The sequence below is a fragment of the Podarcis vaucheri genome (assembly GCF_965113315.1).
Source record: "Podarcis vaucheri genome assembly, chromosome: 4".
NCBI lineage: Eukaryota > Metazoa > Chordata > Lepidosauria > Squamata > Lacertidae > Podarcis > Podarcis vaucheri.
Window position 1 is genome coordinate 29,179,637 of NC_138762.1, and position 26,191 is coordinate 29,205,827.

The 26,191-nt window shown below is 46.7% G+C and overlaps 1 protein-coding gene across 3 annotated transcripts in view; it reads left to right on the top strand.

The window, feature by feature from the left end:
* The first annotated feature begins 418 nt into the window (after nucleotides 1–418).
* The window catches only part of LOC309530988 (cilia- and flagella-associated protein 337-like), a 44,191-nt gene continuing 18,418 nt past the window's right edge, over nucleotides 419–26,191 (top strand). For 2 of the 3 annotated variants that reach the window (XR_014219007.1, XM_082220262.1), the window contains exons 1-19: nucleotides 419–637; nucleotides 4,308–4,590; nucleotides 5,279–5,332; nucleotides 6,561–6,644; nucleotides 6,972–7,037; nucleotides 7,940–8,170; nucleotides 8,746–8,825; nucleotides 9,230–9,322; nucleotides 10,510–10,555; nucleotides 11,029–11,075; nucleotides 17,918–18,035; nucleotides 18,152–18,221; nucleotides 19,416–19,659; nucleotides 23,002–23,104; nucleotides 23,194–23,345; nucleotides 25,231–25,333; nucleotides 25,548–25,654; nucleotides 25,789–25,868; nucleotides 25,969–26,023. Coding sequence is in view for 2 of the 3 variants with exons in the window: in XM_082220262.1 (XP_082076388.1) it covers nucleotides 552–637; nucleotides 4,308–4,590; nucleotides 5,279–5,332; nucleotides 6,561–6,644; nucleotides 6,972–7,037; nucleotides 7,940–8,170; nucleotides 8,746–8,825; nucleotides 9,230–9,322; nucleotides 10,510–10,555; nucleotides 11,029–11,075; nucleotides 17,918–18,035; nucleotides 18,152–18,221; nucleotides 19,416–19,659; nucleotides 23,002–23,104; nucleotides 23,194–23,345; nucleotides 25,231–25,333; nucleotides 25,548–25,654; nucleotides 25,789–25,868; nucleotides 25,969–26,023 (2,102 nt within the window). In the remaining variant the exon portion in view is untranslated. The remainder of the gene's footprint in view (nucleotides 638–4,307; nucleotides 4,591–5,278; nucleotides 5,333–6,560; nucleotides 6,645–6,971; nucleotides 7,038–7,939; nucleotides 8,171–8,745; nucleotides 8,826–9,229; nucleotides 9,323–10,509; nucleotides 10,556–11,028; nucleotides 11,076–17,917; nucleotides 18,036–18,151; nucleotides 18,222–19,415; nucleotides 19,660–23,001; nucleotides 23,105–23,193; nucleotides 23,346–25,230; nucleotides 25,334–25,547; nucleotides 25,655–25,788; nucleotides 25,869–25,968; nucleotides 26,024–26,191) is intronic. The other variant, XM_082220263.1, reaches the window with a different exon arrangement.

A 26,191-nucleotide genomic window follows, 5' to 3' on the forward strand; every position in this document is an offset into this window, starting at 1 on the left:
GGATGAGAACAGAAATCGCGCAGCAGCAGCGGGAGGCCCCATTAGCTAAAGTGGTGCTTCAGGTTAAGAACAGTTTCAGGTTAAGAACGGACCTCCAGAAGAATAAAGTTCTTAACCCGAGGTACCACTGTACTCAGGTAGGTAGAGGGACATTTATTGTGGTACAGGTGGCACCTTTGAGAATCACAGCTCAGGGGCCTTCTAAATGTCACTTATAGTGCTGCAGCTGCTCCCCCCCCCTAATTTTCCCCTCAATGTATATATATTAGCAAAGGGTATACAAATGTGCACATGTTCCCCAAGACTCTTAAGCACCTAGCAACACCCCTGCCCTGAGGGAGCTGCAATGCATAATCCCCAAGCTGTGATGCTGTGGGACTAGGAGGAGGTGCTAAGTAACCTGAGCTGTGGTAACTGTGGACAGACAAGCTCTAACCAGCAGGCTCCAATCTTAGGAACAAAGTGGGCACCCACCGCTGCCTCAGGGGAGTGGAAACAGCAGTGGCATTGTGAGATTCAGTTGCTGGCCCTGGGAAGGGTGGTGTTCTGGTATGATTTCTGGTGCCAGAATGCCTTTGGGGAGAAAAGTGAGGCCAAGTTCTGCTTCAGGACACTTAGAAACATCCACACTTAGCAGGTAAGAGGTGAGGGTGGGGGGGTGGCGGGGAGGATTTGTTAAAAAAACCCTCTCAATGCATATAAATTAAAAAAAACATTACCGGCCTTAAAAAATAATAATAAAAGGAGTTTGGGTGCAGACTGAGTCCAAGAGTGACTGCAGTGCTGATCAGTATTGTTTGGAAGCTATTTGCTTGTTGTCAGGGAACCAAATGCTGTTCTTTTGCTTTCTTATAAATTGTCAAAATTTTCAAACCCTAACGCGAACAGTTCCTTCCCTGAGACACGATCGCTTCACATTCTATCACCTTGGTGAATTCTGTATCACTGGTGCACATTCTTGCTGCGAAAATCCTTCTTTGTTTGTTTGCTTGTTTTGTTTGCTCAGTCTGCTTTGCTTGGGAACGTGCAACGGATTATAATTAGCTGCTCTCACACACCAGAGAAGGAGAGCTCCTTGACTTGGTTTCTTAGAACAAGAAAGATAAAACAAGGCATAACTTTTGCCATATAAAAATCAAAGAAATAAATAATAGCAATTTTGGGAGGGAGGGGGTGATTGCAAAGGAACAGTATTTCTTTAGTCAAACTACCAATTATATGCAATTAGATTCATGGCATGGAATGCACTTTGTGGAACACATAGCCCTGTGATGGCCTGGGACTTGGGCTTGGACTTGGAACCAGAGGAGTCTCAGTCCGCACAAGACCCTTTGCCTCAGGCATCATCTGAACAAAGTCTGGGGCCTGATCCTGAAGAGTCCCAGTCTGCACAGGTTCCCCTGCAACAAGCACCAGCTGGGCCAAGTCAGGGGCCTGAGCCTGCCCTGGCTCCAGATGCAGGGATGACCTCGTTGCCTCCAGCTGGGCCATCACTTACAGCTGCTCCACTACTGGTTTGGTCAGGGGAGGCTGAGGCGGCCCCTGAGTCTAGTAACCCACCGATGTCTCCTGAGCTGCAGAGACTGAGGTCTGAGAGAAAGAGAGACCTGAGTACTTGCAGGAAGAGTGCTCGCCTTTGGGCGAAACAGGGAGGTGAGTCACCGGGGGATCAGGACCGGCCGCTACCCCGGCAAAGATAAATGGCTGTTGGACCCCGCCCCAGGTTGTGGGAGCAATATTGCTCTATGCCAGATCCTGCCTGAGATCCTGTACCTGTCCTTGTCTGTTTTCCTGCCTCATGTCCTGCCTTGGCCCTGTCGGACTGACTCCTAGTGGAACCTTCGGATTCTGGTCCAGTCCTGGACCGCATTTCATGGGTTACCCACTGGGCCCAGCACAAGCCCAACACCCTGCAAACAAAAGAAACCCCAGAATTGTAGAGTTGGAAGGGGCCTTGAGGGTCATCTAGTCCAACCCCCTGCAATGCGGACATCTCATCTAGATCATAAATGGCAGGTGGCCATCCAATCTCTGCTTAGAAACCTCCAAGGAAGAAGAGTCCACCACCTCACATGGGACTCTGCTCCACTGTCTAACAGCTCTTACTGTCAGAAAGTTATTCTTTCAGAATCTTGCTTATAACTTGAATCCATTGGTTTCAGTCCTACCCTCCCTAACAGAAGCATGGGGGGGGGATACAAATCCTGTCCCGGTTTCCTCTTGATTATATTAAGGTTTGAAGTATTGCTAAGAGAAGAGCCAGCAATCATCAAGCATCATGGATCGAGTGTTCATAAGCCAGTTATAACAGTGTTATACAATTGTTTTATATATGCAACTGTTTTATATCTAAAAAAAAAAATTTAAAATTATTTAAAAAAACAGTTTAAAACAGCAGCACATGCATAAAATCAATTCAGTTCCAAGACAGATGTTGAGATGGAGATTTTAGAAGGTGTGTTAATTTCGCTATGGGCATTTGATGTGGTTTGAATCTCTCTGTGTCTCTGCTGCTTTCATTGTTTCTCAGTTCTTTTCTGGGAGGTAGGAAAAGAACAGTAGCCTACTACTTTTCTGTTTGTTTTTGTAGAGGCATAGTTTGCACCCCATTGCAACACATAATCACTTTGACACACTCCCATTATTATCCTTCTCATCAGACCTTTTAGCAGCATATTTTTTTTTTGGGGGGGGGTACAAATGGCAACAAAACACTTTTTCACCTACTTAATTTTATTTAATTTTGCAAATGTTTTCAAATGGATAAGTGTCCCTAGCATTTTTTAAAGCACACTGCTAAAATGGCATGGTTAGGCACACATTTACTCCTGTAGCCACACAACTATGCTACGCCCACTAGTATAGTTATAACAGCAGGATATTCGCACACAAATAGCGCCATGCTCATAGAACGATGGAGAGTCGCTTGTAATTATTTTTGTAGCTTATAGTGGAAAATCAATGACTAGGTAGTACTAAAACTACACATTCTAGAAGCACTCCCAATTTATCGCCTAGCCTTTGTCCAATGCTGCCTCCTTGTGAATTTAAATAGATTAGCATTTATTGTTTTCGTCTCTGGAAGAGGCGCACATAAGGCAGCCAGCTGTACAACACTATACACTAGTTTCCAAGTTGGCCGCCTCTTATGGTACCCAACCCAGGAAATTAGGGTTGTATTAAATGATGCTGCTTAGCTGACATTAAGACTTCCAACCCCATTGGACACCAGCCAGGACCAGCTTGTTGTTGACTTGTCCATTTACATTTAATCTTCTCCAGCACATGTTACGGAGGCTGACAATAAGCAGAAATATTTGTATGACTCACCCACCTTGCCCCTACAATCCTATTGTTTATGCCCAACCAGTCACTCTAGGTATGGTTTAATATAGGAAATGTCCAGATTTGAGACATGTTAATGTGTCTTCTCTTTTCTGCAGTGCCATTGTGCAGGTGCTTTGAGAATCTGAGTGATTCACTTCACCTTGTTATGCCTTCCCTTTCCCTCCCCTCCTCATTTAATCACATGATAACTGAAAAATGTGAGGGTTATAGATGGATAGAGTTGTGTCCCTATGTTCGCACTACAGTGGTACCTCGGGTTACATACGCTTCAGGTTACATACGCTTCAGGTTACAGACTCCGCTATCCCAGAAATAGTACCTCGGGTTAAGAACTTTGCTTCAGGATGAGAACAGAAATCGTGCTCCGGCAGCGCGGCAGCAGCAGGAGGCCCCATTAGCTAAAGTGGTGCTACAGGTTAAGAACAGTTTCAGGTTAAGAACGGACCTCCGGAGCAAATTAAGTACTTAACCTGAGGTACCACTGTATACCGTTCAAGCACATTTCCATCCTCAAATACTTCTGGGCGCTGTAGTTTACCCCTCACAGAGTTACAATTCCCAACAATGCTTACAAAAAGTACAGTGTCCAGAATTCTTTGAGGTGAAAAATGTGATTTAAAGTAAGGTTACCAGACGTCCCTGTTTCCCGGGGGAAAGTCCCTGGATTTACACTTCAGTCCCCATACAAAATCCATTGAACTTGAAAAGTGTCCCCGGATTCACTGAAACAAATCTGGTAACCTTAATTTAAAGGACTTGTGCGTGTGCATAAGCTGTAACTTGTAAAGGAAGCTGTTACCTCAGTCTGGAAACAATCTACTGTTGTTTCTACTGTTACTACTGCTACCGCCAGCAACTAATAATTAATGATAGGTAATTTATTATTAAGAGATAGTTAGTTCATTAATAATAATAATAGCAATGCCCATGCCTGCCTTCTGGTGTTTGTGCTCTGACAGCATTCTAAATGAGTTGAGAGAGACGACAGATACAACAGACCTTCTGTTTCGACGTGCCCAGACTTCATTAGGAGGGCGCAGGTTGCCAGCTGCGTCTCCAGTTTCCCTTAGCAGTTTTTCAGAAGCTCGGGAGGAGGAGATAGAGCAGCTTCCAGAATGGCTGCTGAGGGAGCTGCTGAAAGGGCAGCAGAGGAGTCACTCCATTGGACTCATGGAAAATATACTGGAGAGCGAAAGCGTTCACCATCGCGTTGACTCATCCAGAAGCCAATGGAAAGGAAAGGTATAGTGAATTCTCTTGCTGGGCTCCGAAGGGCTTTTCAACATGGTAAATGCTATGAGAGGATGAGGAGATTCTGAATTTGTTGGATGACAATGGGCTCGCTGGCTTTCCATGATGTCAGAGAGCAGTTCCCTCTATAGAGTCAGTTAGGACCGCACAGCACACATTGCAATCTCCACTGAAAGCCACTTTGCAGACACACACCCAACAATCACCTGGAACATGAAACAAAGAGACAGAGGTTCATACACCATGGTTCCAACTACTTGCAAACATTATGGACAAGGTAGGAATCGCTTGGCATGGGGAAGCCTTTCCCCCCACAGCATCCTGATAGCATATGCTCTGGGTCTGGTCCTATCATTAGGCAGAATGAGGCAGCTGCCTCAGGTAGCGGATGATGTAAGGCGTCATCTAGTGGTAGTGAGGTTTTGGAGGACTGGGCTGTGTGCCAAAGTGGTTCACTGGGTGGGGTGGAGCTGCTACACTAGCTTCCTGGCAGGTGAGTCACAGTGATTTACTAGGAGAGAGGGGGGGGAGGAGCAAGGCTGCGGGAACATAGGTTGCAATGAACTGAAAGGTGTCCTCAAGTAACATTAAATCCATGAGCACCTCCCAAGTCCTAAAAGGGGCCCATGTGCATCATCATTTAATTATTCCATTTTTATTTATTTTTTGTCTTGGCAAGATTGAGCAGCAAGTAACTTTGGAACAGCTTCAAAAGCTACATGCGGCCTTTCAGGTATGACCATCCCAATGAAATCATATCAGTGTATATTATTTCACTGATAATGTATATCCTTTCACTCTGTATATTGTTTCGCTGTTAACATACTGACTGGAAACAAACTGTTCTCTCATACCAATTTCAGAAGGGCACCTATTTAACTTGCATTTATGCCTCAGAAAGTTTGGAGTAAGAAAGTATTGAGAAAGTGTGTTCATGAATTTTGTTAAGAGATTTGTGTCTGCAAGAGAGCAATGTAATCATTACTGATGTAATGCAATGCAAGATAAATGTCAGTTCTGATCATAGCTGTCAACATTTCTCTTTTTTTAAGGGAAATTCCCTTATTCCGAATAGGATTCCTCGCAAGAAAAGGGAAAAGTTGACAGCTATGGTTCTGATATGTTAGCTTGCAAAGATATCTCAAGCAGGGCTTTGTGGGCCCTGTGTCCAGCCCTCACCTGCATCCATATCCTTGTCCTCTCCTCTCTTCCCCATGCACTGTAGTCAACCAGGTGCTGTGGAACATAAGAGTCTCCTGGAGCAGGTCAAAGTCTCATCTAGTCCAGCATCCTGTTGTCACAGAGGCTAGCCAGATGCCTCCTGGAACATCTCAAGTAGGACCTTAAGTCAGGTCTTAAGGTCCAATGCATCTTAAGGTCCAATCACTTCCTTAGGGTTAGATGCATCAAACATCTCTTGGGAGTTCTGGTTTCATGGACTTCTAAGGGTTCCCTATGAGCAAAGTACTGACAAGTGTCCTTGACATGGAGTAGAGAGAGGCTTTCAGCAAAGTCTGTTAACTTCTGAATGAGTGAGAAGCATGAGTTTTTGTTTGGCTTGCTTATGTGGCTTTAATAAAAGAAGCAGTGATCAGCAGGCAAATTGTATTATGATGACCTGGCACTAAATGTTATTACTTGCTAATTACTGAACAGCAAACTGCTGTTAAGGCGACAACCACAGAGCAGGATCAAAAATCGGCAAACCTAGAAGTGAATCAGGTCTGCCTTGTGACATCGAAAGCTGCTCAGGGACAGGGTCCCTAGGAACCCCAATACACTGGGAGTGTCTATCCAATTTTGGGCAAAGACATGAGATATAAAATATCTTTGTGCTTTATGTTTGCATTCAGGTTTGATCTGTCCAGGGAGAAAGAAATAGTACCAGAGTGAGGCTCTCTTGGCAAGTCTGCTGCTTCATAATAGCACACTATATTTCCTGTTGCTTTATCTGCTTCCAGGACTTAGAAATTAATGGACATAAGTATTTGGATGTGGAAAACTTCAAGCGCACGTTGAAGAAATGCATGGGGTCACAAAATGCAGTAAGCAAAGCACAGTTTGAAAATCATACCGCAATGGCTTAATACCATAGATGAGATGGAATGGGGACAGGGGGAGGGGAGGGGGAGCACTTTCTGTCCTGTATTTAGGCTCCAGTGCTCTACACACTGGAGTAAGTCAGTGTTGCTTGCATCAGTGTAGATATGCATAGGATTCTACTGTTAGCCTCTGGCTTCCATGCCCTTAATCTCTGTTGGTGCCGCCATTTGGGGCAGTTCATGTTTGCTGGATTGAAGCTAGAAACTACCTCATGTAACCTTGACCATTTGTGTGTTAAAGGTTGTTGTGTACATCCTTTGCTCTTACAGAGTGATGAACAAATAGAAAAGCTTTTCATGAAAATTGACTGTTCTGCAACTGGCAGAATTCGTTGGGTAAGTGTGTATTGGAAACCCCAGTAAGTGATAATTAAGTAATTAATTGCTTAAAATAGGATGTGACTATGAATGAGGAGTACAACACTTACTGGAATGAGTGAAAAGATGATACCAAGTCACGGAATATGCCTCTGAAACAAAGATGTTAATGCCTTTCTCTATAAAACAGGGCACTAAATAAGTCCAGCCTTTCTCAGCCTTGCATCCCCAGATGTTGCTGAACTACAATGCCCATCATCCCCAACCACTGGTCCTGCTAGCTAGGGATGAGACTTGTAGTCCAGCAACAATTAGGACCCCAAGGCTGAGAAAGGCTAAAGTATGCTATGATTTCCCTTGCCCCACGAGGTGTTAAGGTGGAGGGGCTGATTCTCAGAACACAAACGAAACTAAATTTCTCCCCCAACCATACACATGTATAAGATTGCATTATCAATGTGAAGTTTCATCCCTAAAGTGTGGACAGTGAACTTCTTAGTGATACAACAAGGGTCTTGCTTTCTCCTATAGTTGGTGCCTCACAATGCATACATTACCAACATTTGTTGTTGTTTAGTCGTGTCTGACTCTTTGTGACCCCATGGACCAGAGCACGCCAGGCACTCCTGTCTTCCACTGCCTCCCGCAGTTTGGTCAGACTCATGCTGGTAGCTTTAAGAACACTGTCCAACCATCTTGTCCTCTGTCGTCCCCTTCTCCTTGTGCCCTCCATCTTTCCCAAATACCAACATTAGTTGGCTCCATTTTGGCAGTGATGTGTTTATGATGGCATTGTTCCTATGCATAGTTTCTTAGGAGTAAGCCCCATTGAACACAGCAGGACTCACTTTCAAGTACATACGCATGGGATCTGGCCTCTTGAGCGCTGAGACAATGACTGTCACTTTTTTCCGCCCCAGCATGACTTCTGCACATACATGCAGCTGGAATATGCTGAACAACATGAGTCATCTGCCCGGTTGAAAGCGGTCTCTTTTGCACTACCTGCCACCATAAAGGAGATCCCACATGGAGAGCCTGTGCTGAAAATTTGCTCGCTGTTGGATAGCACATTGATAACAGCTCGAGAAGACGGACATATTTCCTTCTGGTCACCACAGCTCAAGCTGATACGAAGCAAGATGGTGTTTGTATGTCACATTTTCTCATGTCATAGGTTCTGGGATGGCCAGTTTTACTTATTTATTCATTCTTCAAGGAGCTCAAAATGGCAAACATGGTTCTCCCTCTCCTCATTTATTCCTCACAAAAGCCCTGTGAGTTGGGTTATGCTGAGAGGCAGTGACTGGCACAAGGCCTGCTTATTTATTTCGGTTTATATCCCCTAAGTTCTGGCAAGATTACATTTTAAAAGTTCCTCCTCATTCACCTGAACTTCCTTAACATAAAGGTTTGTGTCCTCCTGTCTTCTACCCAGGACTGTCTGTACCTCAGCTACTTTTAGTTCAATTTTCCTTTGAAAAGATGAGAGCCAAAGTATTTATGATTCAGGAATGATTGCTTATTTCCCCACCCCTTATGTTTAAATCCTGCCTGTTTTTCATCATGGAACCCAAGGCAGCATACTTGTGTGTGGCTCCAATGCAGTCCCCCATCCAAACCCAGATCTACATTGCTTCAGCAAGATGGTGGCCTCGTGTGCCTTCAGACCATACCTTGGAGTTGGCAGGCAATACTTAACTTCTTGCCTTTTCTCTTTTTTAAGGAGAAAGCCTACAGAAAATCTAAGTGGTTGATGGATTTCACTGTCATGACACCATATAATAAGTTGATATTGGGAACTGGGTAAGTGCCCTATGCGCAAAAGCTCAAATAAAAGCCTGTTACCAATATTTCTTTCGTCCAAAGCTTTGGGGGTTGACTGGAGAAAGCTGCATAAACAAAGTCGTTTGGGATCTTGGACAGCATTACAGGGTTGGCATAGCGGACAGAGCATTGGCTTCGGGGCTAACTTGATGGGATGATGGAGATCAGAAACAGAATCTCTTGTCTCTTTGAATGTTAACAAATAGAAGCTGCCAGGGTCCCTCAGTTAGGGTCACAACTTGGGGGAAGGTTTTGAACCCTTTTCCCAACACTGTTTTCAGAATGAAAACCCCTCCTTCAAATGCTAATTGCCTCCTTATTATGGGAAACCAGTTCATACAACCCATGATGGTAAAATATATAATACTTCAACTTTGTGACAGGGATCGCGAACTTCAGCTCTATGAAAGCTCCAACTTTGAACCCTACCTTCAAATTAGTGGTTTAGAAGCTATACCTTTGAATGTGGATTACTGGTAAGGCACTCAAAATTCAGGTCTTATGTCAATTATCTTCTAATAATTATGGCATACTTCTATATGTGTGGCTATATCTATTATTACACTTATATCCTCTTCTTCAAGCTCAGGTTGGTTTACCTGGAACTCCCAAGCAGGCCCAGAATCAGGACCCAACACCCTCTAGTCACTGGCGGAGGAAGAGGAGTGCGGGGGGAGCGCACCGCCCCCAGCAGCGCAATCCCCATCGCGGCTCCCCCCCTGCGCTGGGTGCCCCGCCCCCAGGACGTGTGCCAGCCCTGCCCCCGCCTGCTCTCCACCCCCCAGTGCTGGAGCATGAAGCTCCGCCACTGCCTCTAGTAGCTACAAAGGCCCCAGGACCTGTTCTGAGTCTCCTTTGGCTGAATGCCAGCCTGTGTTAAGTTGTCATTTTAATTTCCCCATGACATTAAATGCCACTTTGATTTCTCATGATGAATGCCCTGAGTGCTGATTCTATAAAGCATGACACCACAGGAAGGGAGAGTGTCATGGTTTTATATACTTATGAACTTCTGAAGATTTATTTCATGTTTGAGACCTTAGAATTTTTATAACAATTGGTTAACTGTGCACTGCATGAAGACAAGCTGGCAAAATCAATAATAATAATACTAATAAAGGTAAAGGACCCCTGAAAGTTAAGTCCAGTCACAGACGACTCTGGGGTTGCGGCACTCGTCTTGCTTTGCAGGCCGAGGGAGCCGGTGTTTGTCCACAGACAGTTTTTCCGGGTCATGTGGCCAGCATAACTAAGCTGCTTCTGGCACAACGGAACACCGAAACCAGAGCAGCACACGGAAACGGCGTTTGCCTTCCTGCCAGAGCAGTACCTATTTATCTACTTGCACTGGTGTGCTTTCGAACTGGTAGGTTGGCAGGAGCTGGGACTGAGCAACAGGAGCTCATCCCATCGCGGGGATTCGAACCACCGACCTTTTGATTGGCAAGCCCAAGAGGCTCAGTAATTTAGACCACAGCACCACCTGTGTCCCATTGGCAAAATCAATAGTTTGTGCTAAAACCTTGGGTGTTAACATAATCTCCTTTAGATAGGTCTTCAGGTTGGTCTTGGAAGTTATTGTGCAATCCAAAATATTATTTTGGCTCAGATTTTAAGCAATACTTAATTTTTCTTCCTCTTTGTCCCCCCCCCTCCAATTCAGCTACACAGATCATGATGAATGCATGGTTCTTTATGGAGATGACCAGGTGTGTATTGGGTAAAATGCTTGCTAGGGAAACTGTAGGCCTTAAAACTCAGTGGGTGGGGAACCCAGCTTGCCACAGCTGCTGTTTAATTCCCTGGATTATGGAGTAGATATGTAGGGAAAGTACAACAGATAGCAAGAGAATGCCAGAGGTTGTACAGTATTGGCTAGATGCAGTATGTATGGCAAAGCAGAGGACTTTCAGATAAGCAAGGTTGGACTAAGGGAGATCCCTCTCACACATCCCTCTCGTACATAATTTTCTAATGGGAAATCTCCCTTGCAACCATGCCTGCGTCCATAACTACATGAAAAGCAGGCAATCGGTACAGATTCCCTATCATTAAGAACAGCTGCTGCAAGAGAATCGTACTCATCCTATTAATCTCAGGGGTTTTGTCTTCAAAAGCCTGAAAGCCTCCCGATTGTGACCTTCCTGCAGTTTGTTTTCAGCATGTTTCTTTGTGATTGCAGGGCTGTGTCAATATCTTGCTCATCTGCTCTGTGGGAGAGGTCCTAAGGCAAGTGTTTGAAAGTGTCTGTTGAGAATTAAAGTAGACATTTCGTTAATCATTCCACAAAAGGTGTGCTTCCAGTTGCCAACTTCCCTGAGCAACAGTAGCCACAAACCTGGAAACAGAAAATACTTCCTAGAAGAGGCCCCGTTATCTTGGGAGGTTTGGAGCTACTATTGCTGTGTTTCTACAGTGGGGGCTGTTTAACACGGCTGATGCAGCTAGTAAGTTTGGATTCTGGAAACCAACTTTTCTGGGTACAGTAAGCAGTACACATTCAACTTGTGCTCATTCAGCTTTACGCATTTGGCAAAAAATGAATGGATGAATGAATGAAAAGGGGGTGGAAAGGGGGCAGGGTTCTGGGGGAAATGACTTTGTCAATCCCACATGCCATTGAACCCAATGGGTTTTGATTACAGTGGTACCTTGGTTTGCATATGTCTTGGTTTGCATACGTTTTGGATTACAAACACATCAAACCCGGAAGTGTGTGTCCCAGTTTGCAACCTTTTTTTGGATTACAACCCATTTTTGGGGGGATTACGAACAAATTTTTTTTGGAGGCCCCATTGGCGAAAGCATGCCTTGGGTTACAACCTGTTTTGGTTTACAAACGGACCTCCGGAACAGTTGTAAACCTAGTACCATTGTATATGTGATTTTGGCTTTAGGCATGATCCCTGGAACGTAACCCCCGTATAAGTTGGTGGTTTGCTGTACAGGGCCTAAGCTCTTCTGCAATACACATGACCATGTGGCAACTGAACTCTAGTGCAGAAGAGCATTATTTCACTGCTTTCCTGTCTCTGCTCTGCTGCTGATAGAAATACAAAACTAACTGTCAGGGAACTGACATCGGAGGAAAGGGAAGTGGTAGGGCTCCCAGAGACTGGGAGAGAGTCAACAGCTAAAGCAGGGACCAGTAGGGGGAGCGCGGGGTCTCTGGAGGAGGATCTCAGTAATGCTGAGAGAGACGCAGCAGCCCAGGCAGGAAGCAGAAGGGGAGAGAAAGGGGTGAGAGACACTTCGAGCGAAAATAGCGGGGAGGTGTCAGAAGCAACTGCAGGGAGACCTATGCTTCGCCGGAAGCTGTCACGTCGTGAGTCCAGGAGACGCGTTTCCGTTAAGGAACTTCTTTGCTGGAAGCGCTTCCGCAGACAGCCACTGTCGGACTCTACAAGTGACTAGAGCAGACATGTCTGAGGAGCTCTGTCACACACAGAGGTTTGTGGGGTCGCACAAACTCTGAAGGGGCACTATTTTAAGCACAAGCAGCTAATCATCCCCTGACAGCAGTCCGACAGTCTCTGTACGCTGCCTGTGCAGAAGAAGGCATCATGAGCGACCCAGCAGGAGCCGGAGCCGCAAGGGGTGGAGCTGGTCCAAGCTTGGAAGACAGATACCGAGCATTGGAGGTCCAACTTGCGCTGCAGACGGCGAGGCTCGAGGAGAGGAGGGCTCAAGATGCAGACAAGAAGGGGAGAACCACTCAGTTCCCCAGAAAGGTACCAGGATTAGTGCAGAAGTTTGGGGGGGACCCCAAGGATTACCATGCCTTTAGGACTGAAATGCAATATGCCCTGAATGTGCAGTTTGATGAGTTCCCTGATGAGGAATCCCGAGTTGCTTTCGTAATTGGGCATCTTGAGAAGGGGGCGCGAGATTGGGTTCGACCCCTGATGGCAACGCACAACGATATCCTGAAGGACACTATGAAATTCTTTCGTGCAATGGATATCATGTTCTCCAGCGATATTGAGGAGGGGGGAGTGTGCAGACAGCTAATGGCTTGCAAGCAGGGAAGCAGATCTGTCCGTGAGTACTGGACTGAATTTACCATGCTGATTCACAGATTGGGGTGGGATTTATCGGCAGCACCCATTCAGATGCTATTTGAAGAAGGTCTTTCTTCAGCTGTGAAAGACGAGCTGGCCAGGAGCCCCAGGGCGGTGTCTATGGATCAGCTGACCAAATCTGCGCTGACCATTGGAGCGCGCCAGGAGGCAAGAGCCTTGGAGAGGCGGGAAGGGAGAGGGGAACGTTGGAAGGAGTTACGCATTCCAGACATTCCTGAGCCAGCTTTCCCGCCGGCAGAGCCGATGGAAATCGGAACAGCCCGCGCGCGCGCAGTTTCAAAGCCCAGTGAGGGGGCGAAGAAGGAGGGAAAGGGACCCCGGAAATGCTATCTCTGCCAACAGCCAGGCCACTTTGCCAGAGTCTGCCCCCAGAGGAAGGAATGGCAAGGGATGGTGGGAACTGTTGAGGGGGAAGAGCAGGGAGAAACGGAGCAGGTAAAAGCCAACGCCTGGTTGCCAGCAGGGCACTGCAGCCAGGCCAAAGAGCAGTGAAAGTGCCCCTTTCCCAAGTGCCAGTGCCAGAAGCTCCTCGACCTGCTCTAGTGATTGAAGTGTCGCTAGAGTTGCAAAATGGACACCCCCTAAAAATAAAGGCGCTGTTGGACTCAGGCAGCTCCTGCAATTTCATGAGCAAGGAGTTTGCGGCTGAACACCAGATACAGACTATCCCCTTAAGCAACCCCCTGCAGGTGACCACGATCGATGGCAGAGAACTGTTGGGAGGAGGCGTCAGCTTGCAGACCATCCCAATGATAATGAGGGTGGCAAGGCACACAGAACTGATAGCGTTTAATGTGGCCACCTTAGGAGGCGCTCCCATTATTTTGGGAATGAGCTGGCTAGCCCTACATGATCCGCTGGTGGGCTGGCATCAAAGAGTGGTTTCCTTCAGTTCCGCACATTGCTTAGAACACTGCAGGGGGGAAAAGGGGTCAGCAGGGGCCCAAGCCACCCTAGCAGGGACGGAAGTGATGGAGAAGGGGAAGGTGCCATCACAGTATGCTGATCTCAGCGACGTGTTCAGCGAGAAGGAAGCTGACCAACTACCCCCGCATAGGCCCTTTGATTGCCAGATCAATTTACTCCCTGGAGCACAGCTTCCTGTAGGCAGGTTGTATGCCATGGCAGACAGGGAGATGCAGGAGTTGCGAGCGTTCATTGACAAGAACCTGAAGAGAGGCTTCATCAGAGAGTCCAAGGCAGCGGGGGGTAGCCCAGTGTTTTTTGTGGATAAAAAGAACACGGACAAGCCGAGACTGGTATGTGACTTTCGGGCCCTAAATGCAGTGACAGAGCCGGTGGCTTTTCCTATGCCCAGGATTGATGATATTTTGACCAGGGTGCGAAAAGGAAAGATTTTTACAAAGCTGGACCTAAGGGGGGCGTACAACCTGATACGTATAAGGAAAGGGGATGAATGGAAGACCACCATGTTCACCCCTTTGGGGGCATTTGAATATCTCGTTATGCCTTTTGGATTACAAGCAGGCTCCGCGTGTTTTCAAGCCTTTATGAACCATGTACTGGGGCCTTTGCTCTACAAGAATTGCGTGGCCTTCTTAGATGACGTGTTGGTGTATTCGGAGAATGAGGAGCAACATGTGAGAGATGTCAGAGAAGTGTTGAGCAGGCTGCAAGCCAACAGACTGTGGGTGAAACTGGAGAAGTGTCAGTTTCATACCAAGGAGGTGGAATTCCTGGGGTACCGCTTGTCAGACAAGGGGTTGGCCATGGACCCCGGCAAGGTTCAAGCGGTGCTGGAATGGAAAACCCCCAAGACTAAGAAGGATGTGCAGAGGTTCCTAGGGTTTGGAAACTTTTATCGTAAGTTCATCCGAAACTTCGCTCACCTGACGGCGCCCATCACGGACTGTCTCAGCAGCAAAAAGAAGTTTGTTTGGACGGGGGAGGCGGAGCGAGCGTTTGAGGAACTGAAAAAGGCCTTCGCCTCTGACGAACAACTTCTACATGTGGATTTACAAAAAAAGCTGAGGGTCGAAACAGACGCTTCTGACAGAGCCATAGGGGCGGTGCTTCTTCTGCAGCCAGGGAAGGAGGGGTCCGAGTGGCGACCGTGTGCCTTCTTTTCGCGAAAGCTGAACAAATCTGAGAGAAACTACACGGTGTATGACCGGGAACTTCTTGCGATTTATGAGGCCTTCCGGAGATGGAGGCACCTACTAATTGGTGCACAACAGAAGGTGCAAGTACGCACGGACCATAAGAATCTAGAGTATTGGAGAACTGCGCGAGTGCTCAACCAACGGCAGTTGAGATGGGCCCAGGAGTTCTCCAAATTTAACTTTGAGATTTGTTACGTACCAGGCCAGGAGAACGTTAGGGCGGACGCTCTATCACGCAAACCTGAATATTTGGAGGGAGAGGGTGCACCCGAAGAGACCCATGTCATTCCCGAGGATCGCTGGGTGTGTGGGGCGGCACTGGTGGGGCTAAGGGAACTGATAGAGGGAACGGTGCAGGATGAATATGCCCAGGACAAACTCAGGGGTCTCAGGAGGGAGGGAGACAAACCCGGGGGTTTTGAGGAGAGAAACGGGGCGTTGTACTACAAGGGAGCGTTATACGTACCTGAAGGAGAATTGAGGGAAAAGGTACTCAAGCAACTGCACGATAGCCCCACAGCAGGGCATTTTGGGCAACACAAAACCATGTGGCTGGTTACCAGGGAATTCTGGTGGCCCAAGGTCAGGGAAGATGTGCGGGAGTATGTGAGAGGGTGTGACCGATGTCAACGAGCCAAGGGGGAGAGGCGGGCACCGGCAGGTTTATTAGAACCACTACCCACGCTGGAAAGACCATGGGAGGCAGTGGCAATAGATTTTATGACTGATCTGCCCAGGTCCAAAGGGAAGACAGCCATTATGGTTGTGGTAGACCTGTTAACCAAGATGGCCCACTTTATAGCCTGCTCACATGCGGTCACAGCAGAAGAAACCGCTAAATTGTTTGTGGAAAATGTGTTTAGATTGCATGGTGCCCCCTTGAGGGTGGTTTCGGACCGAGGGAAACAATTTACTTCCAGGTTCTGGAGGAAGCTCATGAGCTTATTGCATGTAGAGGTGAATTTCTCAACTGCCCGTCATCCAGAAACCAACGGGCAGGCGGAAAGAGCTAATGGTGTCCTCCAGCAATATTTGAGGTGTTATGTGAATGACAGAGAGAATGATTGGGTGGAGAAGCTGGCGTTGGCAGAATTTGCCTATAACAATGCGGAGAACGTGTCCACGGGAATGAGCCCTTTTTTGGCCAATCACGGGTGTCATCCCCGAGCCTTCCCAGGGGGGGAGGGGGAGAACTGGAGCGTTCCAGCCGCAGAACAGTTCGTTGAAGAAATGGAAGCGATCCATCGCCAGCTCCAACTTAATTTAAACAGGGCGAAGGAGGAATATAAGAGGCAGGCAGACAAAACCAGAAGGGAAGGAGAAAGCATTAGGGTGGGGGACCAGGTGTGGTTGTCCACCCAAGGGTTACCATTTAAAGGAGGTTGTAAGAAGTTAAGACCCAAAAGACTGGGCCCATTTGAAGTCACGCAACAGGTCAACCCAGTGGCTTTCAGACTCCGGTTACCTAACCACATGAAGTTGCACCCAGGGTTCCACAGATCATTGCTGTCACCGTATATAGGGGACAGAGAGGGGAGGGTCAATAGGGGACCAGCTATGGAGGAAAAAGAACACAGCTACCATGTAGCGGAGATTCTCGATTCCAGGTGGAGGGGAGAGCAAGTAGAGTATTTGGTAATGTGGGAAGGGGAGCCGGAGTCGGAAAACACCTGGGTCAGGGCAGAGGATGTAGATGACGAGGTTTTGATTGAAACTTTTCATCAGAGATTCCCTCGGAAACCCCAGCCAGTGGCGAGGTTCCGGAGGGAATACTTCGCCACCACCGACGAAGAAGAAGAGTTGGAGGGGTTCGCTGATTCCGAGGTGGAGGAGGATTCAGCGAGTCGGAACGAAGACCGATGGAGGGAAATGTTCGAGACGTCGGAAGATGAAGAGGATTCTTTTAGGGGTTTCAGCTCCTCACCGCCCAGAGGAGAGAGTAGGGGCGGGGGAGAGGGGGGCCCTGGAGGGGAGGTGGATGTCAGGGAACTGACATCGGAGGAAAGGGAAGTGGTAGGGCTCCCAGAGACTGGGAGAGAGTCAACAGCTAAAGCAGGGACCAGTAGGGGGAGCGCGGGGTCTCTGGAGGAGGATCTCAGTAATGCTGAGAGAGACGCAGCAGCCCAGGCAGGAAGCAGAAGGGGAGAGAAAGGGGTGAGAGACACTTCGAGCGAAAATAGCGGGGAGGTGTCAGAAGCAACTGCAGGGAGACCTATGCTTCGCCGGAAGCTGTCACGTCGTGAGTCCAGGAGACGCGTTTCCGTTAAGGAACTTCTTTGCTGGAAGCGCTTCCGCAGACAGCCACTGTCGGACTCTACAAGTGACTAGAGCAGACATGTCTGAGGAGCTCTGTCACACACAGAGGTTTGTGGGGTCGCACAAACTCTGAAGGGGCACTATTTTAAGCACAAGCAGCTAATCATCCCCTGACACTAACATAAGGTTAGGGTGGCATCTAGGAGGACATTTTCCAGCTGAACAGAAGGGGAAGAGGAGCATCTACTCTTCTTAACAAAGGGAAATAACTTGACTCTGTGTTTCAGTACTTAATTGGAAGGTCATGCAAGAACTCAGGGCTCTCTCTAGCCAGTTGTGCAGTGTCCTCTTCAGTCAATTATGAAGGTGATGCAATTGGCTTTAGAGCCCACAAATGAGAAAGGTTAGGGACCTACGAGGTGAACTCTGAAACAACAGAATGCGCTGGGGCTCTGAGAGCTTCCACTAACGAACTCACAACATTTTGCAAATCACAAAACAAAGGTCAGGTGCTTCCTATGGCGATAAATGGCCAAATTAGGAACCCGATAGCATGGACAAGCTTAATTATTTTTCTTTAATGTTATTATGCTCTCTGAACATGTTTCAGAACGTGGAAAAAGCTGCCCAAATCGGAAAACCTTCCAAATATTAGCCTTGAGAATGCAGCTCTTTCTCCTAATGTCACTTACATCCGTTGGAAAGTTCATGGAGACTGGGTTACTCAGGTAAACATTGTAAATTTGGGCCAAATACAATTATAAAACAATCTTAACAACACAACATGACTTAACCAATATTTTGTAGCATTTTGATAATGTATTATTGTTTTCTGTCTTTTTAGCTGAAATACTATGATTCTATTAAAGCAGTCATTTCTGCTTCAAGCCATGAGCCTACAGCCATAGTAATAGGTAATTATATTTCTGCTTTTGAATCCAGGAAATTGTTCTTACATGTTTCCGTTTGCTTGGCTTATATACAATTTCTTTTCCTTCCCATGTTACAGTGTTGTAATCACGTTGCAAGTACCATCCATGTGATCAGTCAGGATGAAAAGTTTAGAGCAGGATGAGGAACCCCTGGCCTCCAGAGGTTTGGTTTTTGATCTGATTTAATAGTTGTACTCTGCCTTTCAATTGTTGAGCTCAAAAGCGGCTCACAATAATCACAGTAGTGTTAGAAAAGCAACGAGCATTTCAATCACAATAATATCAAACACACTAGTATATAAATAAAGCAAACGACAATAAATTCATCAAAAAGAATTAAAAGTCGTGTGGCATATACCAACAGGGAAAGGTTTGAGCTTCTTTTGGGAAAATCACAAAAATCCAGACATCTTGCCAATTTAGAAGTAATACACATTTTGAGGGCCCAAAATTACCTAACTGGCTGGAGCAGACAGATCCAACAGGGCTCTGCTTATGTACTTCTAATGGCAGGTTCTACTTGTGGTAGATTCGCGGGTGGCACTGTGGGTTAAACCATAGAGCCTAGGACTTGCCGATCAGAAGGTTAGCTGTTTGAATCCCCGCTACGGGGTGAGCTCCCGTTGCTCAGTCCCTGCTCCTGCCAACCTAGCAGTTCAAAAGCACCTCAAAGTGCAAGTAGATAAATAGGTAGCTGTGATGTATTGGGAAGTGAGAAAATGGAGGTAGGCAGATGTGCAGATTACATAATTGGATGTTGAGGCCTTTTGTGTCTTCTACTGTCAGCTACGTTATGAAGGCAATTTCTCTTCTCTCCAGTGCTTTTCAACCAGACCCCACACACCCCATGTCCTATAACTATCTGCCTATTTGACCAGTGTGTGAAATCATCTTTCCCTGAGAGCAGTTTCTTGATGCCTAAATGGTCTTATCTGTCAGACCTGTCTGTAGAGTTCAGTGGTGACCACTGAAGATCATATTTATATGTTCTTTCCTTTTACCTAGAATGTGGAAAACTTCAAGCACTGCAAGAATTCTCCCTCCTGTTTTCTTAAATGTTAAAATGGTCTGCATTTTCCAATCCCAAAATGTGAGAGTGTTTATTGTGTATTATCAGTCGTGTCAAAGTCTACTTGAGGCCTGATGGTTGATTCAGAAACATTTGCCCTTCTACAGGTTGCGTTGTGGGAGCAACCAATGTTGAGCAACAGATGAGGGAAATAAAAGAACACAGGAAAGATTCCAAGGCAAGGAAAGCACAGTCGGTCCTAGGATCTCCCTCCCATAGAGCTGAGGGGGATCAGATTGTTTTTCGAGTTCACAAAGGAGTGAAAACATTTGCACTTAGTAAAAAGAATAACCTTCTTGTAACTGGTGGGATGGATCGAATCATTCGGATGTGGAATCCCTATATGCCTGGGTAAGATTTTATTGCATTGCTGCAGCTGTTCTTATAAGGTTTGGTTAAACTCTTTGTGCCATTAGTTATAAACTATTATCATTTAGAACAAATAGATTGCTGTGATTTGTCTTCTGAAATACTGCATAGATGAACCACAGCTAGATCAATAAACTCTTAATGAATCCTAGAGTTTCCTGAGACGAGGGATGGATTGTTAAACCACTCTGCGAACTGTAACTCTGTGAGGGGGTCTCCTAGCAACACTCAGCACCCCTTAACAAACTATACTATACGATTGCATGGTGCCCGGACAGCCCCGTGGTTTTCTTCGGAGCTGAGGGCGATGAAACAATTGCTGAGACGGCTAGAGCGTCGGTGGCAGAAAACTCACTCCAAATCTGACCGGACACAGGTTAGAGCTCAACGTCAAGCCTACCAAGTCGCGATAGCGACGGCGAAGAAGAATTTCTTCACCGCCTCTATTGCATCTGCAGAAAACAGCAGCAGGAGACTTTTTCAGGTGGTTCACAATTTAATGGAACCACCTGCAACATCGGGGCCCAGTACGGGCCACATGTTCTCCTGCAATGATTTTGCAAAGTTTTTTGCAGATAAAATCACTCATATTCGGAAGGAGCTAGACACCACCGTGGGAGCAGGGCTGGGGCGGGAGAGTGCTAGAGCTCTGTCTGGTCAAGTTGTATGGAATCAATTTCAATCCGTTACCCCCGAGGATGTGGACAGGCTGCTTGGATGCGTGAAACCAACCACCTGTCTCCTTGATCCTTGCCCATCCTGGCTAATAAAAGCAAGCCGGGAAGGGCTGGGCGATGGGCTCTGCAGGGTGGTGAATGCTTCCCTCCGTGAGGGAACATTCTCAGATCCGCTGAAAGAGGCGGTCATTAAACCGCTTCTTAAAAAACCATCTTTAGACCCGGCCAGTATGGCCAACTATCGCCCAGTCTCAAATCTTCCATTCTTGGGCAAGGTGATTGAGCGCGTGGTTGCTGAACAACTCCAGGCACGCCTGGAGGATGCGGACCATTTGGATCCCTTCCAATCAGGATTCAGGCCTCATCATGGGGCTGAAACTGCCTTGGTTGTGCTGGTTGATGATCTCCGGCGAGCTAGGGACAAAGCTGAGAGTTGTTTCCTAGTTCTGCTGGATCTCTCAGCGGCCTTTGATACAATCGACCATAACATCCTTCTGGACCGTCAGTGGTTTCGCTCCTTCCTCCTTGGCTGTGTTCAGAAAGTGGTGGGGGGGGTGAGTGTTCAGACCCCTGGGCCCTCACTTGTGGGGTGCCTCAGGGTTACGTCCTCTCCCCCATGCTTTTTAACATCTATATGAAGCTGCTGGGAGAGATCATCAGGGGGTTTGGACTGGGTGTCCATCAATATGCAGATGATACCCAGCTCTACCTCTCTTTCAAATCAGAACCAGTGAAGGTGGTGAAGGTCCTGTGTGAGTGCCTGGAGGCGGTTGGAGGATGGATGGCGGCTAATGGATTGAAGTTGAATCCTGACAAGACAGAAGTACTGTTTTTGGGGGACAGGGGGTGGGCTGGTGTGGAGGACTCCCTGGTCCTGAATGGGGTAACTGTGCCCCTGAAGGACCAGGTGCGCAGCCTGGGAGTCATTTTGGACTCACAGCTGTCCATGGAAGCGCAGGTCAATTCTGTATCCAGGGCAGCTGTCTACCAACTCCACCTGGTACGCAGGCTGAGACCCTACCTGCCCGTGGACTGTCTCGCCAGAGTGGTGCATGCTCTGGTTATCTCCCGCTTGGACTACTGCAATGCGCTCTACGTGGGGCTACCTTTGAAGGTGACTCGGAAACTACAACTAATCCAGAATGTGGCAGCTAGACTGGTGACTGGGAGCGGCCGCAGAGACCACATAACATCGGTCTTGAAAAACCTACATTGGCTCCCAGTACGTTTCCGAGCACAATTCAAAGTGCTGGTGTTGACCTTTAAAGCCCTAAACGGCCTTGGCCCAGTATACCTGAAGGAGCGTCTCCACCCCCATCGTTCTGCCCGGAGGCTGAGGTCCAGCGCCGAGGACCTTCTGGCGGTTCCCTCATTGCGAGAAGCAAAGCTACAGGGAACCAGGCAGAGGGCCTTCTCGGTAGTGGCGCCCGCCTTGTGGAACGCCCTCCCATCAGATGTCAAAGCGATAAATAACTACCTGACATTCAGAAGACATCTTAAGGCAGCCCTGTTCAGGGAAGTTTTTAATCTGTGATATTTTAGTGTGTTTTTGGTTTCTATGGAAGCTGCCCAGAGTGGCTGGGGAAACCCAGCCAGATGGGCGGGGTACAAATAAATAATAATAATAATAATAATAATAATAATAATAATAATAATAATACAGGATGAGTTAGGAGGAGCCATGACTTTTTAAAGCGGTATGATACTGCTTTCAATGTTTAATGCTGGCAGAACCTTTGTATCAACATTCAGGCCTGTCTGCCAGAGGGTTATTGACCGTTATGGTGATTGAATCCAACTGGTGTCTTAACATTGCATGAAAATCTGAGGCAGGTAGAGTCAAGAACAAAATAATCACAGGTCATGCCCGCACGATGCATGCAAAGCTCTCTTATACCACCTCAACAGTCAGGGCTTCCTGAAAAAGAATCCTGAGAATTGTAGTTGGTGAGTGTTCTACCCGCTCTCAGCACTCTTCACAAACTACAGTTCCCATTATTCTTTATTTTTTTGGTGGTGGTGGGACTGTTGAAGTGGTTTAAGAACACTTAAAATGTATGATGTTCTCCACCTCCCCCCCCCCTTTTATTCCTAAGAGAGAGCCAGTGTAGTGTGGTGGTTAAGAGCGGTGGACTCGTAATCTGGAGAACCGGGTTCGTGTCTCCGCTCCTCCACATGCAGCTGCTGGGTGACCTTGGGCCAGTCACACTTCTCTGAAGTCTCTCAGCCCCACTCACCTCACAGAGTGTTTGTTGTGGGAGAGGAAGGGAAAAGGAGAATGTTAGCCGCTTTGAGACTCCTTCAGGTAGTGATAAAGTGGGATATCAAATCCAAACTCTTTTCTTCTTCTAATGTAACCCTAATGTCTCAACAAATGAAATTGACCTATGGAAAACATAACTTGAAAAAAGAGACATTGTGCATACCTGTGTAAACCAAGAAAACTTTAATAAAAATATTTATTTTTTTAAAAGTATGGTGTGGATGTGGCCACATTGCACTAGCTCATGCATCTTTCTCACTTGGTACTACAATTCTCCCTCATTCGTATGAGTTTCAGTTACAGTGGTGCCAGTGTTAATCCATCTCTTTTGTTTCATTATATGTTTGAAGCTGCTCAGTCTTTAATGTTCTGGTCCAATTGCAGAAGGCCAACAGGCATGCTCAGAGGCCACATGGCCCCTGTCTTCTATGTCCACCTATCTGAAGAGGATAAAATATTCTCCATGTCAACAGACAACACAGTGAAGGTCTGTCTCTGTTTTTTGCATGCGCTGAGTTACACTTGTCACGTCTTCAGTACTTTCTCTTTAGCGTGTCTCAATTATTATTTTTGCAGATTTGGGATGTTGAGGACCAGACTTGCTTATTCACAGCCTGTTCAAAAAACAGTGGAATTAAAGGAGAGATTAGTGCTTGCCACTACATACCAGGCGTAAGATCGCTCTGTGTTGCCACAGATACACTGGGTATTCTCCATCTAAGACTACGGTAAAAAGAAGAAGAAGAAAGCAAACAGACCAGAACTCATGGTCTTAAAGCCAAACTAAGTGTTTAAATGAGTGTTCATGGATATGTTTATTTCGGAGAAAAAACTGCCATTGAGTCCCCAATCTGGATAAGTGTTTCTAATCTGGATTGGGGTCTCTTGCCAGTTTGCTGCTGAAAATCAGTCCATGCTTGACTTAGAATAATAGAATAATAGAATCTTAGGGTTGGAAGGGACCCAGGGGCCATCTAGTCCAACCCCCCACAAGGCAGGAATCTCAGCTAAAGCATCCATGGCAGATGGCCATCCAACCTCTGCTTAAAAACCTCCAAGGAAGGAGAGTCCATCACCTCCTGAGGGAGTCTGTTCCACTGCTAAACAGCCCTTACTGTCACAAAGTTTTTCCAAATGTTTAGTCAGAATCTCCTTTCTTCCAACTTGAAGCCATTGGTTTGAGTTCCACCCTCCAGAGCAGGAGATGTTAGCAGTAAACCATGAATTTGGGGTGGGAGGGAGTAGCCAGGGAAAAAAATAATTTGACACCAGGAAACTAGTTTGAGGCCCAATCCAAATTGGGGTCATTCTCCGAATTGGGAAAACTCTGGTTGCTTTTTCTCTAAAAGAAAATCAGCATGATTACTCACGTTTGTTTAATCACATGATGAACAACACATAGTACAGTGGTACCTCAGGTTACAGACACTTCAGGTTACAGATGCTTCAGGTTACAGACTCCGCTAACCCAGAAATAGTACCTCAGGTTAAGAACTTCGCTTCAGGATGAGAACAGAAATCGTGCTCTGGCGGTGCAGCAGAAGGAGGTCCCATTAGCTAAAGTGGTGCTTCAGGTTAAGAACAGTTTCAGGTTAAGAACGGACCTCCAGAACGAATTAAGTTCTTAACCCGAGGCACCACTATAGTCTGGCCCTTAAACATCTAAGATCTGTATTTATGCAGGGGTGTAGCTAGCTGCACTGTCACCTGGAGTGGCAGGGGCGGGACGATCCGCCCACGGGGGCGCCACGGCGATCCGCCCAGGGGGGTGGCACGGTGAGCTGCCCACAGCGTCCGCCTGGCAGACACAAGCCCTTTGCTGCTGTTTGGGACAGCGCAGGGCCCTGAGCCACCCTGTCACTCCCAGGAGAGACGGGTGCCTTGGGCGCGCTGCAGACCAGGCCCCGCGGCAAGTGTGTGCCATTTTGGCCATGGTGTGCCATTTTGTTACCCCCTCAGGGATGACACCCGGGGCAGACCGCACCCCCCGCTCCCCTTTTCCTACACCCCTGTATTTATGGAGAATGGAATACTAGAAACTGCTGCCAGCCAGGGTTAATTTACAGAGATGAAAACATTACAAAACCACAAAATGTTTAATTTCAAACCTTTTAAAAATTTGTTTTTGAAAATAATCTTGATGAGATCCTGGGGTGTTGTTGGACTGTAAAATATGGAGAACTGAGTTAAGACTGGAAAAATGAAAAATGGAGAGAACTGACATTGACAGATCCTTCCACGCCAAATCTTAAAGCAATTTTTTATAATGGGCTAGTGCCTCAAGCCCTTTAAGTAGTCAACAGCACCCCTGCCAGCCCCAGATGAGGATATTTAGCTCAGCAGATACACCCCTGAACTCCAACTATATTCACATCAGCTGTGCATACACACCTCCCTTGCTGTATAAGGGACAGGTGTCAGAACCTGATTTTTTCCAGGCTGATTCTCACTTAACATTAAGCAGCAAGACTTAATTAAGTAAAAAGCCTCCCCACATTTCCCACATCCCACATACTGCAATTCTAAATCAGTTCTGGCGAGTCTGCCATCCAGACAAGCCCCATACAGGTGTTTGATCCTCACTTCTTTTGTTTTTTATTCTCCATAAGGAAGATTGCCTCCAGATCCTCACTTGGTTACTTCCCATAAGAAGCCAGTTTTGTGCTGCAAGTTCAACGAAGTGTTCAGGCATGTTGTGAGCTGCTGTGAGGGTTCTGTAAGTGAAACAATACTGTAAAATAGAACCAACTCCATGTATTTCCCTATGTGTAGCTGTTCCATTTTGACACATGTGGTTGAGGTTTTTGTGTTTGCTCTCTGTGCATAGAACTGGACTAATTTTTACTTACTCTTTCAAATGTGGGCCATTGAATCCTGACCATGGTGTTTATTCAGATGCCTTCCTCTGTATGTGTGTGTGTGCATTTAAGGTGGTCAAGGTGTGGGATTTTGATAGCGGAAAGCACTTATTTGAATTTGGCAACGCTCATGGTGGTTCTGCGGTAACCTGCCTCGCCTTCGATCCTAGCAGAAGAAGGTATGTTTCTAAATATGCCTTTTTTGGGGGGGAACCCCCACTCTATATAAATTTTAGCTGTGTGTCCCCACCCCTGGCATACAAGTATCTACGCAGGTGGAATAAATGATGCATTTATTTCATTCACGTTCTAGACTAATCACAGGAGGACGAGATGGCTGTTTGAATGTATGGAATTACAACAATGGGCATTGCTTGCACACGTTGAAAAGAGGTAAGCAGCATGCTGACGCAAGCGGCCAAAAAATGTTATGTCTGTAGAAATCTCATACGACTTGGATGTCGCAATGCTCCTGTGTTTTTCTTACCTGCAGAAGACAAAAGTGACGAAGTCTGTGGCTGCACCTATGTGGAAGTCAACAAAAACAAGTAAGCAATGCAGACCATAACCAGATCTTGCCATTGAAGGGTGACATCTTAGGGAAGGAGCGGTTAATTTATTTATATTCAGGTGCATTTCTCTTCTCCATAAGGCATTCTGAGAATCTGACATGTATCTTTGTCACCTAAATTGCCCCCCCCCCCAAATGAGTGTTC